Source organism: Syngnathus typhle, linkage group LG3 (assembly GCF_033458585.1).
Source record: "Syngnathus typhle isolate RoL2023-S1 ecotype Sweden linkage group LG3, RoL_Styp_1.0, whole genome shotgun sequence".
NCBI lineage: Eukaryota > Metazoa > Chordata > Actinopteri > Syngnathiformes > Syngnathidae > Syngnathus > Syngnathus typhle.
Window position 1 is genome coordinate 19,288,642 of NC_083740.1, and position 19,144 is coordinate 19,307,785.

Below are 19,144 nucleotides of genomic sequence, written 5' to 3' on the forward strand. Positions count from 1 at the left end.
ACGACGAGGGGCAAGTTTTGGTTTCCAAGGGTGTTTTTATTCCTCTTCAACGTCTCTCCCATACAGAGCCGCCGTGTGCGCACGGAGCGCGGTGGTGCGTTTAGGGGCAGTCGGAGAAATCAACGCCAACAAAAAAAATGACATCCAGCCTAGTTAAGACCATACCAAAGACTTTAAAAATGGGACCCATTGCCTCCCTGCGTGTGTGACGATCTTTGGGACTTAAAAAAATAATAATAATAAATAAAAATTTAAAAAAAAATTAAAAAAAATTCATAAAAATTGGGTGCGTATTATACATGGGTACAAGCTTTTTTCCAGCATCAGCATGCCATTGTTAGGGGTGCGTACTATACATGGGGGCGCACTATACACGGAAAAAAACGGTATTAATTTGTACTCAGAATGAAGCCGAAGACCCAAGACATTGTTGAGTTTCTACAAATCACAACAAAAGTTCTGAGCTCAGTGTAGAAGATGGTTGAGGTGTGACGTTAAGATTGAAAGATGGCAGTCGAGTACAGTAGGAGGTACAGTAGAAGGAGAGAAATAGAGATGTCAACTATCTGCAATCAAGGGCATTCCTTGGTAGCTACTGTAGTGATTCGCATAGCTAATTCTGTGGCGCTGGCATGATGTCAATGGCATTTAAATGAACAAGATTTCTTCAATCGGATTAGATTTCGGGTTAATTTATGATCAGATGCACTGTTTTATGGACACAAAAAAATAGGACTTGCGTGTTCATGCGTCACACTTTCGTACGGAACAATCACTTGCGCAGAAGGGCCAATTATGCCGGAAATAGTAGTAGAAGAAGAAGCTGTAGTAACTTCCGTGTCAACAGAATATCACTCCGTCCATTTCTACTTTAAATGTCTTATTTGTCTTGTTTACAGTGTTATGTCGCGTTAACACTTCCTAATGGAGCTGCAGTAAATCCTCCAGACCCCACTTTTGTATTTGATTTTTAAGGCACACGGCATTACAGTACATTCTTTGGCATGTGAGGAAGAACTGTGGGAGTTGGCATCTTCCGATGGCAGAAACGCATAGACTGATGTCACGGACATGCGCTCAAGGCAGTTTGTTCCTAAATGTTGGAATAAGTGTTTTCATGTGCACCGATCAAATATCAATGGGCTTAAACCACCATTTGAATATTCCAAATGGGGTGTGTACATTAAACATTTCTATTTCGATCAGGCTTTTAATCCGAATAAATGTAAATGTAAACAGCTGTTGTCTCATTTCCAACTGTCCTGATACAGACCATCAGCACAACCCAACTTCCTTTATAAAATGATCTGGGATAATGAATGGAAAGAAGGGAGTTGACACAGCAACACTTCCTCTCAGCAGAATAATTGTATAAGTGATCTTTGGATGTGACAAGCTTGTGTTGTCTTGTATGAAGCGCTGACGATGTGGGAAGTTTTTGTATTTATTTATTTATTTATGTATATGTCATTTATGTATACATGTGGCAGTTCAGAAGTACATGTAAGGCTGTGTTTTGTAAGTTTTTTAAGTATTGCACATTTTTGTTTGTGCAAAAAAAGGGGCAAGTAAACCTTTGGGGGGAAATATCAGCACATTGCCTTTGGAAATTTCCCCCAGCTTGCATGATTCATTTTCGTGTGAAATCTTCCAGTTCCACTCGGACTTGTTTGCGGTGCCAGCGGGCCATCGGAAAGAGATGTGCAGCAGGAAGCACGCCCTGTCGAGGCTGGCTTCCAATTTCCCCACCCAAATTATCTTTACTGTGCATCTTGCATATTCCAGCAGTAACGATTCCCTTCATTGACGATAGTCTTGTGGTCTTCTGTCTCTGGTACCAATAAGAGAGCAGCTATACATCCCGAGTTCGAACCATCACTGCTAGCTTGCCTAAGGTTGGTACACATGTCAAAATTCAGAACTAAGGACAGTGCAAAATAAAGAGGTGAATCCCAATGTTAAATCTTTTGCAAAATAATTCTAACAAAGTAATAAGCTGCAGACTTTATTGATATCATGTGTAAATCTGTGCACAGCAGCAAAAAGCTACATGATATGCTCTCCACGGTGGTGACAAATAAATTACCCCACCAACAAGTAGCGCTTTCACGAGGAGTTGCTAACGGCTGACATCAGCCATAACAAAGAGGCCTATGTCAAAAAATACTACTTACTATTTCAGTTTTGTGTGTTTGCACCTGTCTAATTTAGGTGCTTTGTGAGTCTGCAGATATGATTTTATCTTAAAATGTTGAGCATTATTCAAATCTGCAGGAACTCAAGTTTAAACAGTGTATTGTGACTTGCAGCAGCGTGTCTTCATAGAGTAGACTCGTAGCCGCAAAGATCTCGCGGCATTTTAAATCAGGTAATGAAAAAAGAAAGAGGCGTCTTCGTGACAATGAGCAAAGACTGAACAGCATTCAGGTATGCAAGCCAACGCAATCCCTCTCTTTTTATTGTTAGGCTACCCATTGCCATTAATGAATTTTACATATTGGTTTCCTAACATATTAATTGATATAAAAAAAAAAGGTTTCACACCAGGTTACTAAAAGGCAAGCTACTATTAGGGGGCAGTCTATTAACTGAGGAAATACGGTAAATTTAAGTTCAGCTAATTCGTTATCTCTATTTACCTATCTACTAACCTGTTGTATTTTTACACTTGTATAGATGGTAGAGCAACTGTTTATATAAAACTGAGTAATTGTTAATGTTTTTCATATTAAACTTAATTTGAGTCAGTCAAATTTTCTGTCTTGGGGAGGTGGCATGACATATTGTTGCGTAGGGTCCCCCTGGAAAATTGTGTTTTGAGATCTATGCAGACCCACAGGAAATATTTACCTTTTCGCATGTAAACACAGAAATACTCCCATCATGAATTTTATATTCACTTTTACTGTACCAAAAGAATCAATACTATATGAATTTCAGGCCATAGCGTGGAGTCTATTTGAAGTCAGATTTTAATATTTCTAATGGTATAATGTTCTTTTACGTCTGTATTAACGCACATTGTCAGTAGTGAAAGCTTAAGATTGATTTCAACATCGCAAATCGAATCAAAATTTCTATATCTGTCAGAAAAATAGCAATACATGTTTTTTTTCCCCTTCAAACCCTTCAGCCCTAATACCTTAAAACATAAAAATATATAATAAAAAAAACAGCAGCAGCAGAATAAACGTGCGATTCAAACATACAAGGAAACGCCGCAAGGTGGGACTGCAGGACTACAACGAATTATCACAATTAATTTTGCCTCATCGGTCATTGACCAAGACTACAGTGGCAATCGTAGATTAACAATTTTCTGAGGATTTTTTTTTATTGTAAATTATGATGACAGGATCTAGCATACAAGTTAACATAACAACAACCACCCTTTTGTTGAAATCATTAGGTACTTAGGGATTGTTTTAAACTATAAATGCTTGGAAACTCAAAAACGTTGGCTGAAAACAAAATGTATTTGTAAATGTCAATGAATAATCCATTAGTGAGTCATTAGGTGACAAGACAACAACCTTGATTTGTTTTATGAGACTCTTGTATCCTTCAAACGAAGGCTAAAATAAAACCAAAGCAAACAGTGTCCCCTTGTGGTTTGAAACATTCTGCACTAGAGCAATCCTTTTGGAAAATGCCTTTCTTATATACCATCTCATTTTGACGGGTCCTTTGCCATTTTTGTATCTTGTATATGTTTACATTGTATCTTGCATTTCGTCAAAAATATTAAATATGTTATCTTGGATGGTTGTTTATTGTTTGTTTGTTGGGGTGGGCATGTTCTAACAGATCAGAAGGATTCATGTTGCATTCATATATTTTGTGAATATATTTGCATTATGGGGACATTTGACTTTGTTGTAGCTTGAGTACATTCTGTTTGTCAGGATAGGGAGATACATATGTATATGAAGATACAGTGGGTGATGAGTGAAGATGAACAATCTCTTGGAATCCATAATTAAGGAGGTGATGCATGAATAGTATCATTCTACTGCATGTAATTGTACGTATTGAGAGGTGTTATCACTAAAGAAATGTGCTGTTGACCAGCGTTATTGGAAGCTAGAAGCTATAGCCTACACTAATCATCTTCAACAAAGCTGTGCAGCTCTGCATACTTTTTAGCTTTGATATAGTGTTTCAACTTTGCACCCACACTGCAGAAGAAGGGTGCTTGAAGAAAGCCACCACAGGCTTTAAAATATAGGCAAGGGGTCAGAAACCCAGGGTTCACTGCACCACAGAATGCAAGAGTGAAGGCTTATTTTTTTCTTCTTCAAATATGAAAAATATGTTAAATTTGCGTGTGAGTGTTTAGAATCTTTCAAGGTTGGAATTTCTTTTTCAGCTAAGGCATGACCTTGTTATTTGTACTAGTATATCTGGCTGAATAAATCCATAACTTTTCTGCATTTGGCTGCGTCCTCCACGAGCGCCTTTCTTTTTTTATCCCACTCCGCACCGACTTTCGTCTTCTTTTTACCACGTTCGAAGTCCATTATCTTCACTTGCACTGCTCGCAAGCTAAACACCACAGCAGCCGGCACCTGACATACGTAACACACCCCTTCCTCCACCCGCGCTCTGTGTGGTTGATACGGACTGTGGGGGCGGGTGTTAATTGATATAAACCAATCGTCTTTCACTCCTAACATGCTCCTGGCCTGAGGGGCCTGGCCTGTCTCTCTGATAGGCGCGCCGCCGCTACGACAGACTTAAAATACCGTGTTTTTCCATGCAAAATGCGACCCCGTGCATAATACGCACCCTAAAAATGGCATGTCGATGCTGGAAAAAAGCCTGTACCCATGTATAATACGCACCCAAATTTTGACTCTTACTTAAGTCCGTAAACGTAAATTTTTTTCAGAAAAAAGATCATCTTTGGGAACAACCGGATGTTATTCTCCGGTCAGTATCACTGCGCATGCGCTAGCAAACTCGATAGCAAAGAAATGTTTCGGATTTGTGTAGGGTACATTGTGACAGCAAACGAGCAGGTGATCGAGCAAGCGTCTGATACGAGAGCATTGTGTTCGTATGGAGCAGTGAACAGCAGAGAAGAAAGGAACAAGGCAAAGTGTTGTGAAATAAAATATTACCTGTAATACGCATTTTGTTATTTGCTGATTGAAACTGCTAATTAAACTGTGAATTGAAACTAATAGGTAGAGAACTGAACTCTCGCTCTTTATATAGCTGACGTGTCTTGCGCAGAACGGATGCGCATACTGTCATGGCGGCCTCCGTATGATATCCGGTCTGCGATGGAGATTAAAAAACAAACAATATTTGACAATAACACACTATCAAGGATTGCACCATCGATTAAACGATGTGTCGTCAATTGTGAATTTTACTGACTAAGTGTGTTGGGCAGGATGGCCGAATGCGATGCGCGATTGACAACAAACAAGAAGAAAGGTGTGATTTCAAGTTTTATTTCAAGGGAGGTTTTCTTCAGAAATTGTTGTACCCATGCATAATGCGCACCCCAGATTTTAGGACAATAAATTAGTTAAATTTTGCGCATTATGCATGGAAAAACACGGTAATAATAAATAAATAAATAAATAAAACTAAACAAAACAGAGACGCAGGCCAATCCTAAAACGGCGCTTCGGGAATTCTCCCGGTTCTCTCTATGGTCAGTCCGGGTTTACATGTAACCCTTTGAGCCTTTGGGTTGGGATCAGTATTATGACTGTTTCAGATCCTGCCGTGAAATCAGGCATGCCCAAAGAAAATTCGGGTCATGTTCAAATTTTTACCAGCCCGCAGCCTCTGGCATAACATTAATAATGTGTGGCCCTTCAGCACTATTGAAGACTGTAGAAAAAAAAGGCTATTTTATATTTCACCGGATGGAAGCAGCCCTGTGGCGGCGCCCTCAGGTGCCTTCAGAAATGTGCTCTGAGCGCAGTGTGCCTCTCCATACACACCTGAAATACAAAACATCTGTGTTTGCCCATAGTTTAAAAAGACTCTGTTTTCAAGGACTTTAATGTCAAGAGGCACAACCAGACAAAGCATGCAAACGACAACAAGGTGCCTGATAAAGAAGGCAATGAAAATCAAAAACAATTGGATGCAGAATGATTACCCTCTGCACATGTTCACTTCGCCATATCTGCCCCTCTTTGCAAAACGTTTGGGAACCCCTGTATTGAATAGATCATCCAGCCGGTAGATCAATTATGTTGTTGTTGTTGTTTTTAAATCAGAAAAAAAATCAATATAAATACTATACACCCCCTTATCCCCCCCTTATCCCCCTCCCGTGTATTGGTGGGAGCAGGCACGTGCACTCATAGGAGGCAGGTGAGGCAGTACCTTGCCACCAGGGGCGGTAAAGGGCTCAACATGGTTTCCTCAGCTGTCACCATAAGTTGTTAAAAAATGAATAATATAATAAAACATAATATAATATCTGTCCTGTGGTCTATGCTTTCAATGCAATTTGGGTGTGTTTCCTATACATTTGGATCATTTTTTTGTGCAAATAACAACGGGAGACGAGAATCATGGAGGCTGAGGCAGTGACAGGTAGTGTCTCTCAGGGCGTGCGTGTGAGAGTGTGCACCACTGTACTGAGCGCGTGCAAATGTTATTTATGACGAATCGGTCCTTCACTGAGTAGTAACCCAATAGTGAATACTGTATTTGACTTTACCACTTTCGACAATTGTTACAATTTATCCATTTCTTCCGCTGAGGCTCAAATAAATAGCACCACTCTGTTCACGCGTGGAAAATATAATCCTGCAAAATTCCGGTAACGGGCTCTCAGGGCGTGCGTGTGCCATTTTTTGAACTTGTATTCTGAATTGTGAATATGTAACACCCGCACATGTATTCCATTATTTCGCAAGCCTGCAGGCACAACAGTCTTGCTCACAACCTAGATTTGGACAAATTTGTGATCAATGTTTGAGGGACATTGTTTTTTTTACGTATGTATTAAAAGTCTTAGATGTTCGATTTCATTGCATGAACAATGGGAGCAAATGTGCTGCATTTATATTTTTGTAGTACCATTTACAACCGAGCCCATGTCAATTGATGAACTATAGATGTCTCTCTTGAACCAGTTCAGGTTTCACGACCTTCCCGCTGACTTCCCTTAGCTTTTCATGAGTGCTTAGATTTCTATATTAAAAATTGAACGGTTTAAAATTTTAATTTCTCAGGACCCTTTTATCCTTGTCTTGTGATTCTTTTCACAAGATTATTCATATTCCTAAACTTAGTAATAGACAGTCAGACTGTCAAAAATCAGTTCCTCATGTTGAGTGTTAAGTTTTGAAGTAGGTCAGTTGTACTTTTCAACATTACTGCTGCTTCCTTCTAACCAACAACTTTGATGCCATTTGCTGCTATGGCTCAGAGGCTTTAGAATAGAACGTAACACACATCTTATTACCGTAATTTTCGGACTATTAAGTCGCGTTTTTTTTCATAGTTTGGGTGGGGGGGCGACTTATACTCAGGAGCGACTATGTTTTTTTTCACAAATCTTTACTTGATCATGAACACATCACTTACAAGTATAGTTGACCACATCACATGTTATTTTTAGTATAGTTGATCACTTCACATGCTTTGATATCTTTATCTTGAACATATTCAAAACATGAAAAATAGAGAGAAAAAATCAAATAAAGTAATTAGCACTTTAAAGCGCCATATTCTCTGGACATGACCTCTGTCACCAGGATGACATAAAGGACGAGAAATTTGATCGATGGATTTAATGATTTGGAGTGACACAAATGGTTTGATAATATTGTTGTTTATGTGATAGTTATTTAAAATATAGTTTATATATCGTTGTATGGGCCTGTGGAATAATTTGAACTGCGGCGCGGCACACGGCATTGTTGACAAAGGACGATCGATGAATTTAATGAATTGGAGTGACACAGATGGTTTTATAAACCTGTTATTTATGTAATAGTTTTTTTTAAATAACTGAATGTTACGTCAGGCCCGTTCTCAGCTCCTCGTTTGTGTTTGTCACGTTAGCATACCGTATCGTTTAGCCTGTTGTTGCTCGTTCATGTCTGTCCTTGGTGTTGGATTTTCTCGAATAAATTGCCCCCCAAAACGCGACTTATATATGTTTTTTTTCACATTTTTGGGCATTTTATGGCTGGTGCGATTTATACTCCGGAGCGATTTATAGTCCGAAAATTACGGTATGTCAAGATGTACGGAGGACAATACTTGTCCCTTCACTTGAAAGTGGTGTTGTGGCTTTCTAAAAGAGACACTGTCCTGTTCATCCAGGGTTTCTGGTTTGGAAAATCTCTGACCCTTTCACTATTAACTGTCAATGGACTATTTGATGGAAGCCAGAACATTATCAACATGCTCTTGGAAGTCGTGGCGGGCATAAATCCCAATGAGATTTGGCAAAGCAGTCCTGCAGCTGCCGGAGAGGACCTTCAGGCAAAGTTGGACAGTTTGTTGCAAGGCCTGTCAATTAATGTGGTGAGGTGAACAGACAGATAGCAAAGGTGTGAGTAGGTGTGAGGTCAGGACTCATTGCAAGCCAGTCCAGTTCCTCCACACCGGTCTCTCATCCCTGTCTTTATCAAACTTGCTTTGTGTGCTCGTACACAGTCATGTTGGAACAGAACGGGGCCATCCCAAAATTTCTTTCACTAAGGACAATGATATATCTGTTGGGGGCGGCATGGCTCAGTGGTAGAGTGGGTTGTCTCCCAACCCAGAGGCTGTGGATTTGATCCCTGGCCCTTGTGACTATTAGAGTGTCCTTGCGCAAGATACTGAACCCCAGTGTGAAGCGCTTTGAGGGGCCTGTGGGTGAAAAAGCACCATACAAGTGAAAAACCAAAGACTATTTTAAATCTCAAATCTCTTGGTTTGCTAAAGCAGAGTCCCTTTCAATAGTGCTTTGTTCCTCGGTTCAGTTCCAATTCCAGTGGGTGTATGAATACAAGTGGGAATGATTGTTTTGGTGAACCATGCAATGGGCTGTTTTTTGTTTTGTTTTTTTGCGTAAAGTCAACAAGGATAGGCTTTAGAAGTCGCTGAAAGTGAACTTTAAAGATTAGCCAATAGAAGAATAGATGGCATGGACTGTAAAATATTTGCACTCCATTGTAATGTAAAAATTTCATGAAAAGGTCTATCCGTCCATCCATCCATTTTCTGTACCGCTTAGTCCTCACGGGAGTCGCGGGCGTGCTGGAGCCTCTCCCAGCCGTCATCGGGCAGTAGGCGGGGGACACCCTGAACCGGTTGCCAACCAATCGCAGGGCACACAGAGACAAACAACCATTTTCACTCGCACCTAGGAACAATTTGGAGTGCTCAATCGGCCTACCAAGCATGTTTATGGGATGTGGGAGGAAACCGGAGTGCCCGGAGAAAACCCACGCGGGCCCGGGGAGAACATGCAAACTCCACACAGGGCGGGCCGGAGGTGGAAGCGGACCTGCACCCTCCTAACTGTGAGGCGGACGTGCTACCCAGTGCCCCACCGAGCCGCCCTATGAAAAGGTCTAATACAATGCAATTCAATACCACTACAATACGTCTCCGACAAACAAACCCAACATTTTCCACAAGCACATATGGAAAGTTTATTGAACAATTTCACCCAATACATTGAACTGAGTTGAAAGAAAAAAGAAGCTAACCAATTACTTCAGAATGTTGCTCTTGTCACAACTATGGCAAAACTGAGAGGGATAAAAATGCACATTCATAAGTGCTCGTCTATTGTTGGTCCTGAACTTTACATGAGGTAAACAGATCAGTCACACATGACACAAAATCCATAGCAACAATTTAGTTGTGGTGTAATGCACACACACACACACACACACACACACGCACACACACACACACACAGTCATACAGTAGCATTATAAGAACTGCAACACGCCAAACAGAATTTAAAAAAAGAAAGCAAAATCAGAGCCCTCACATGAGTGATGGGATAACCACATTATAGGGTCAGTAACATTCAAGGAGCCATTTGAACATTTTGAATATGTACAAACGTAAATAGTTGAGAAAAAGCCAAAAAAAAGTGCCAAAAAGCATGACGTCTTGATACATTGAAAGCAATGCAGATGAATCTACTAAAGTGTAGATTTGGTCACAGCGAACAATACCAAACATGCCATGACTGAAATGAGGGCCTGAACAATTGCAGATTTACAATCAATTGCTTGACGTGACAGTTATCTCCAGCAAACAAGTGATACACAGTGATGTCTTTAACACAAAATAAGAGCTCTATGTGGGATGGACTCAACTGTAAAGTCAGTTTATGCACAATATATTGCAGAGAAAAAAAGGATGAGATTGTAACAAACCTACAAATTTATATCCTGCAACTCTGAACAACAATTCAGCAAAGTACAACAAACCATTTGTACTATTACAAAACTAGAATACATTTAAATGTTGAGATCAAGAAAACAGACTAATACCAAAACTATTAATCCCAAAAATGATAGGAAGGGGGTCAATCTAAACAATCCTAGAAGTAACAGACTGTTTTTAACTTGACCACAACGTTAAAAAATACAATAATTTATTCTAAATACATAAATTAACATTCAAATGTGATTCAACACTTCAAGCAGTAGCACGGACTGTGGAGGGACGTGTGAAACCGAGCTAACCATTGTCAGCATTTACCTGAAAAGGACAGCTGGCAAATACAATAGCAGCAAAGCTTTGAGCCCCATTTAAATGATTTGCGAAGAATACATTGGAATGAGAGTGTGGGAGAGGTATCATTCAATAACTTAATTTCTATAAAGGCTCTTTGCTGCTGGTGAAAACCTGTCACAAAGATAAGAAGATATGTTAATATAATATGGGAACTTCTGCGTATTTATAAAAATAATTAACATTTTGTGTGCTCTTTTTCCTCCACTGAGTATAAAATGTGACTGCTTTGAGTCACACAAGAGTATTTTTTTGGTAATTTTCCTTCTTGCAGAAACATCGGTTTGTAAAAAAACGCTGGTTAAGGCCGCTGTGTCGTAACTGTACTGCCTTCTGATACCATGGCAACAATCCCCCGACTTCACATGTTCGTACAGAGCTATTTTTAAGGAGATGTGAATGTCAGGATTACTCACAGTGCATCAGGCAGTTATGACTGGAGTTTGGGAAAAGAGTCTTTACGTCTTACAAATAAACCCCCTTAAAAAAATATTGGCCCTGAGAATCCACTCCCTGTTGTGTTTTTTTTAAGAATTGTGAGCTGGGGAGTCTTAAACCTATGAGCGTTCTTTAACCGTCTCACGCGAATGGGGCATTTCCGTGAAGATGCCAATTTCAGTGCAACACACCACATTGTAGAGCAAGCAGCTAGCTAGCACAACATACTTACCACCAACATCTGAAGTACGTAGAACTATCATAAAGATACAGTAGATAAAATGAGTACAAGAGTCCTTATTACAGTCAGCACCGCTCCTAAACATGTCACCACTGATTAGCAGCACCAATGAGTCATCATTTCATCAGTGCGTTGCTGGAGCCCGACTCATCTATCTCCAAGTATAAACTCGAGTTGTGAGATAGCAAGATGACTTATATGAAACGTGAGTGTGCTTGTTTCCACTGGCTCAGTCAGACAGAATGTACACATGCGGTTGACTGAGTTCTGTGCCGCGTCCTTAAAAGATTTGTTGAAACATTCAGCCCAAGGGGGTTGGGGGGGGGCGGTTTCGGCACAGTCCCTGCATCGTGGCAGCACAGCTCAACAAATGCAATCTTGGATGAAATTGTTTTAGTAGTTGCCTTCTATTATGAAGTCTCCTGAGGGGGTGGGGGGTTAACAGTTGTGGCATGTACTGTATCTGTTGACTTCTGCATGAGACCACGTGTCAGCAGTAGTGTACCTGAATGAGTATTGTTGCAGACTCAAGCAACAGAAAGTGTAATAGATTATCAAAAGTATCAAGAATTCCCCTTGAACCCTTCCCTCATCTCTGGCAGTTTGCGCTTCCACCATGTGCTCTTATGTACTTCGGTAGGTTTTGATGATGTCTTTGATCTGTCTTCTGCAGATGGGACAGCATGCGTTGGACATTTTCTTGAGCTTCAGGCCACAGTTATAACAAAGACACATGTGTCCACACACATAAATGACAGTGTCCACTGTGTTCTCGTAACAGATTGAGCACTCGTCAGAGCGAGGCCCGCGGTCCGATGGGAACGTAGGTGATTTAGGCAGGCTGACTGGAGAATTAGGACTTGTTCCTGAACAAAGAGTAGAAATATTTTGTTAGAGCGCATGGTAAGCTCAATGCCAGTATAGTAGGAGATCCTCAAAAATGCTGCCAATACAAAAAAATAACAACAAAAATAATTTACTGTTACAAAGTATAATCTGGAAGTATAGGACAACGACAAATGACGTTTTCTTGCTTTTACACACCTCTACAATTGATTTGAAAAATAAATTTGACTGGAGTTTGGAGGTTACATACAAGAACCATATATTGCTACATCTGGCTGCAAGCAGCCCCTCTGCTGCCTGTGAAGTGCATGTCCAATTGTTTCACACGACAAGATGATGTCATGCGCTCACTATTTCGTACTGAATTCAATCCAGTCCCCTGAGGGCTGATTGACTCCCTGCTTCTGTAGTGGCCATACAGATAGACTTACCCCCCGCTGAGCTGCAGTAAGAAGCCGAGCACATGCCTCGGTTGAGGACGGGATCTGAGCTGCCGCTGCACAGGTCACTTGGAGTGTGTGGTGACGAAGCAGGCGAACTGGGGTTCGACCCGGCCCGTCTCTCTCCGACATGAGTGGAGCCTACAGAAGATAAAAGGAGCAGGACAAGAGAGTGTCAATATCAGCTAAGTGTCCAGGTCCCCGTAAAATTACTAAAGAAAAATGTGTCATCCAGCTTCTGCTTCACACTGACTTGTTGCTGTTGGCAAAATGTGTGATGCAATACAAAGGAGAGCCTTGATCACTCAGGTAGGAGAATTGACCTTCATCTCCTCCTCCAATGTGTCAAAACTGTCCTTGAGCGTGACACTAAACCTTGAGTCAACTCCAGACAGATCATTAGTGCACTCCCACCCCTGTCAACTGTCAATAGATGAATGACAAGCAATGTGTGAGGCCAGTGAAGGTCAAAAGCATCCCAGCATTTAATACTGCAGTAGCCACTTGAGGAAAAAGAGCAGGTTGCCAGTAAGAAAAGAAGAACATCTGTTATGACAGATTTCTTTTTTTTTTTTTTTTCAAGGCCCTGATGTGCTCTATTTCCTGGTAGACATCAGGAAAGGAAATATATTTTCCTAATTTATTCATCGAGGCTTGACCAGGACACACCCGGGCTGGAATGGTTCAGGAATTATTGCTTGTCTCTCATTCCTTCCCCGAGAGTATTATTGAGCAAGATTATGAACATTTCTCATGGTGTTGCAGAACTGCCTGAGAAGGGTAAATTAATAATGTGAGACACGCACACTGGCTTTGAAAGCCGCAAAGAAATGATAAAAGAATCTGAAGCATGGCATGTGTCACAAAAAGGCGTGGTGGCATGTGCTGGGAGGATCTGAAAAACAGCTGTCTGAAAGCCTCGAATTTACGTCACCACCTGACATGTCATGAGTCGAACACTGAGAGGCAGATTCTTTCCAAAAGCACACATTCCACTATCAAAATGGACGCACGCATACATCAACACCTGATGTGTAATAAGTCGGACACTGAGAGGCTGATTCTTTCCAAGTCATTGAAAGCACACACTCCTTCACTATCAAAATGGCCGCACGTACATGCACACGTACCACGGACAGCCTTACAATACAGGTGTCCAAACTATTTTCAAGGAGGGCCATATTTAGTAACGTGAAGGGGCCCGGGTGCCAATAATATTTTTCGGTTGACTTCCGGGGAGGGTTGCTAATGGGACGTTGAACGCTGCGCGCTCGGTTCTCATCCGGGGGGGGGGGTGGTTAGTTGGGGGAGGGGTTGCTAATGGGACGTTGAACGCTGCGCGCTTGCTTCTCTTCAGGTGTGGGGGGGGGGGGGGGGGGGTGCTAATGGGACGTCGAACGCTGCAACAAAGTTGAGCTCAAGCTTCTTGTGCGGGCCATATTCAATTATGTTTTCAGAATTTGCTGCAGGCCAATAAAAACTGGCCAATAAAATAACAAACATCTGTGACTGGTTTAGTTTACCAATTGATAGCTACTGTTTTACATCATCAGCAACATTTTTAAGGCCTTGTAGGTAGCACACAAGCCTCCTGGAATCCTTGTAGTACCTTCTGTCCAGCTCCTATTAATCCTCAGGTAGGCAAGCAAGCAGTTCCATCTATTCTAGCGCATCTGAGCTCAGAGAGTCTGCTGCGTACAACCCCACCTCTGTTTAAGTGCCAAGATTAAACTGACCGGTGAAATCAGCTAAGAAATGTTTCCTCGCATCCAAAGTTTTGACTTTCTCCACATTTTCCTCATTCCACCCAACAATTGCTTTTATTTAGCCCATTGTAGCCTTTTTTCTTCTTTAGGTGTTAACAAGGCTTTGGTTCTATCTTTTCTCCGTTAATGCTATTTTTGCCCAAAATTGGGGGGAAATCAAAACAGAACAGTGTTTATCTGCCTACATTAGGAACACAGAACATGACTTTACTTCAAGTCTTTGTAATGAATGCATTATCTTGCCCTCCTACACAGAACCATCTTTAACAACCCTCAATCTGGCCTTTGTTCAATTTAATTGAAATTTTCATTGCTCTCCTGTCAACACAAAGCAATACATCAGCATCAGACGAGAAATGTTCCATGATGGAATGTAAAGAATGTAGAAAAATTACACTTGAGGATTCCAGGATGGAAGCTGGTAAAGAGACCTACTGTATTCTTTTTCTGTTTATTTGTTGAGTGATTTTGTTTCTGAAATGCACAGCAAAAAAATCAGCTGTGCAGAAATGTCCTATTATACTCAGCCATAATGTTAACAGTTGGGTGAAGATGTTGGCTGTGAGTGATTAGTCTGGCAAGCCACATTCACTTGTAAGATGGGTCTGGAGAGCATGCCATTCACCGCGGCTGCGTCAGTTCAAAACGAACCGTCCAATCGAATTCATTTATGTGTTGTGAACGTACCCTTTGTGCGCAACGTCACTCTTTGGTGACAGAAGGCCATCCTTATTCAAAATGGTATGTGGCAGACATGGAGGCACGTTTGTTAACATCTTTTGGCACCAAATCAGTTTTAAATAACTAATTTCAAATAACTTAACACAGTCATGAAAACCCCAGCAGCGGACAGCACTGGAAGCATATATTTCAAAAGACGGGAATTTTTTTTTCCAATGTCATATCCACTGAATGATTGTTTCATTTTGCTGCGGATTAGCTCAGGTTTGCCCCCCCCCCCCCTCGAAAATGCGTTTAATAAGAGACTACCCACCAGACTCAATTGCTTAGTCAGGATTTTTGTGGCTTTTATTTTGCTGAATTTAGGCCAACATTTTATGGTCATAACATAAGTATGAAATGGACATCTTTTGGGTTTACCGTATTTTGGGCCCTATTAGGCGCACCGGGTTATAAGGCGCACCTTCAATGAACGGCCCATTTTAAAACTTTGTCCATATATAAGGCGCCTCGGACTATAAGGCGCATAAAATAGAAGCTATACTGCAACAAACTGAGGTTGACTAGGGTTGCGGTATGCACCCACTAGCCAATAACCAACCTCTGTAAACAATCGCGTTTCTCAAACGATCTCCTAAAAAATGATTGGAACTGACTAAAGTTTGATCTAACGCATTGGTACTTCTTACCCATGTTTCCCTTCCATATCGATCCGTAGATTTACTCGAAACATTAACAGAGCAGCCTATTTTGACATGAAATAGCTTGCTGCGTATAGCAGCTATTGTTATAGCATTAGCCATCCGCAAAAACCCATGAGCCTCAGCTCGCAATCTCCCATGAGCCTCAGCAAAGTGTAAACAATCGCGTTTCTCAAACAATCTCCTATAAAATGATCGGAACTGACTAAAGTTTGATCTAACGCATTGGTACTACTTACCCATGTTTCCCTTCCATATCGATTCGTAGATTTACTCGAAACATTAACAGAGCAGCCTATTTTGACATGAAATAGCCTCGCGCGTATAGCAGCTATCGTTATAGCATTAGTCATCCGCAAAGACCCATGAGCCTCAGCTCACAATCTCCCATGAGCCTCAGCAAAGTGTAAACAATCGCGTTTCTCAAACGATCTCGTATAAAATTATCGGAACTAACTAAAGTTCGATCTAACGCATTGGTACTACTTACCCATGTTTCCCTTCCATATCGATCCGTAGATTTACTCGAAACATTAACAGAGCAGCCTATTTTGACATGAAATAGCCTGGTGCGTATAGCAGCTATCGTTATAGCATTAGCCATCCGCAAAGACCCATGAGCCTCAGCTCGCAATCTCCCATGAGCCTCAGCAAAGTGTAAACAATGGAGTTTCTCAAACGATCTCCTATAAAATGATCGGAACTGACTAAAGTTCGATCTAACGCATTGGTACTACTTACCTATGTCTCCCTTCCATATCGATCCGTAGATTTACTCGAAACATTAACGGAGCAGCCTATTTTGAAATGAAATAGCCTCACGGGTACAACAGCTATTCGGTGACGCCCCGTGACTACAGTTACCGTAATGTTGGGAAGCGATCGACCTTTTAATTTACTAGTCGTACTAAAACGTACTAAAACATTTTGGCAGAGCACTGTGTATAACCAGTATGGATCAACAAATTCATCAATTGATCCATATATAAGGCGCACCGGACTATAAGGCGCACTGTCGACTTTTGATAAAAATGTAGGTTTTTAGGTGCGCCTTATAGGGCGGAAAATACGGTAATAATGTACTGCAGCCTCTGTCTCTATCTCACACACATGTTTTGCAAGTACTAAAGTGTACAGTATTTTCTGCACTATAAAGCGCACTGGATTATAAAGCGCACCTTCATTGAAACTTTTTATTTTAGAAATTATTTCATATGTAGGGCGCACCGGATTAAAAAGCGCATAGAATATAAGATACTGCATCAAACTGATGTTGACTAGGGTTGCGTTCTGCATCCACGAGATGGAGCTATGCTAAAGGGAATGTCAACCCAGTCAACGAGGTAAAAAAAAAAAAAGTCCAACTCCCATTCCGTATGAAAGTGATACGGTTTGGCTTCTTACTTGGTCCAGCAACCCCACTCATTTTTGATGGTCATAGACTTTCTCTAGTTTAAAAGAAAAACGCGAGTGCGTGCGTTGATGTGTAATGCGTTCATTAGGTTGTTAGCTTTGGTGCCGGGCTTGCGTATCCGGAGCCAGATTGCTGCGGTGGGGGGGTTGCGCTTTACTGTGACTGCCTCTCGATAGGCTTACATGTATGTCGATCACGCGATGGGATGGATTCTAGCCAATAGAAAAAAAAAAAAAAAGTTTTTTTTTTTAAACGTCATGCGATCGACCAGTAGTAGCTTACTTCAGTGACGCCCCTGACCACGGTTGCCGTAATGCTGAATGTGACCTTGTAATTTACTAGTTGTACTGAAACGGACTGAAACATTTTGGCGGAGCGCTGTGTACAACCAGTATGGATCAACAAATTCATCAATTGATCCATATATAAGGCGCTCTGCATTATAAGGCGCACTGTGTTTTTTTGAGTAAAATGTAAGCTTTTAAGTGCGCCCTAATATAGCAAAACGTACTTCATCAATAAATCAGTTCAACTAAGCATCATGTGATTTGAATGCGATTGGTTACTTCTGAGCACAGCAACATCCTACTTAAGAGATATACACTTTTTGTTCTATCTTTACTTTCCTATAATTCAATTGAGTTGTGGAGGTTATAGCTCGCTTAATTGTGGAAAAGTGTTTTGAAATTGTCTCAGTTTTATTTTTTGTATTATCTGGCGTTTGAACAGGGTTGTGTGGACTTTCTTATATCCATTTTACCGTTCTCTTGGTGGGCCTATGATGTGCGAATTGGAAACTAATAGTATAAGAACACTTCTTTGGGCTTAATTCATCTAAAAAATTACCCCAAAAGATTGTATTTAATCTTTCAGTATATATATTTATATTTCAGTCATTATTGTTTTATAATTAATGATATTGATCAGCAATATCTGAACATATTATTCTGCAGGAACAGTACTCTTGAGTAAACATTCTGGGTACCCTCTCCCCCTCTGGTGATAAAATTTCCACTGCTGTCATACACTATTATCCATTTTGTTAAACAGACCAACACTTGTGATATTTTTAAAGGCCAGGTGATGTTTAGCTTGGAATTGAACTGTAATTGCTTCTTTAGAAAACAGGCACTTCAGTGCTTTCAGGAATTATACCAATGCCAGTCCTTTTTCTGCTGTTTTTCCCAAAAAAACTGTAGTGTACAACACTAAGATTAGTAATGATGGTCTCTTTTACCAATGCATGTGTTCAAAATGCCAAACAATTATTTGGCATTCATTAAGTATGCGCTCTAGTCATTATGACGCTGCCTCCCTAAGGCTGCATGCACCTTGTAGAAAGGTGAGACCCACCAGGTAAGAGATGTCTCCGCAGGCAAAGTTGAGACATAATTGTCACGTCTCGTCCCCAGCCGTTCCACTATGTGTTTGTTGTCATGGTTTCTGTCTGTGTGCTCGCCCCTCCCCTCCTGTGTGCCCATGATTACCGTTTTTCCATGTATAATGCGCCCCCATGTATAATACGCACCCTAAAAATGGCATGTTGATGCTGGAAAAAAGCCTGGACCCATGTATAATACGCACCCAAATTTTGACTCCTACTTAAGTCCGTAAACGTAAAATTATTTCAGAAAAGAGATCATCTTTGGGAACAACCGGATGTTATTCTGCCGGTCAGTATCACTGCGCATGCGCTAGCAAACTCAATAGCGAAGAAATGTTTCGGATTTGTGTAGAGTACATTGTGACAGCAAACGAGCAGGTGATCGAGCAAGCGTCTGATACGAGGGCATTGTGTTTGTATGGAGCGCGTTTGAAGTGAACAGCAGAGAAGAAAGCGCATCTGTAATGGCGGCCTCCGTATGATATCCGGATTAAAAAAT

General features: G+C 41.0%; 1 protein-coding gene across 1 annotated transcript in view; it reads right to left on the reverse strand.

Moving 5' to 3' along the window:
- Positions 1–9,607: 9,607 nt before the first annotated feature.
- The window catches only part of neurl1aa (neuralized E3 ubiquitin protein ligase 1Aa), a 34,086-nt gene continuing 24,549 nt past the window's right edge, over positions 9,608–19,144 (reverse strand). Inside the window, exons 5-6 of the mRNA XM_061274977.1 lie at positions 12,691–12,840; positions 9,608–12,279 (exon numbers count right to left, since the gene is read on the reverse strand). Of these exons, the coding sequence (XP_061130961.1) occupies positions 12,038–12,279; positions 12,691–12,840 (392 nt within the window). The 3' untranslated portion in view covers positions 9,608–12,037. The remainder of the gene's footprint in view (positions 12,280–12,690; positions 12,841–19,144) is intronic.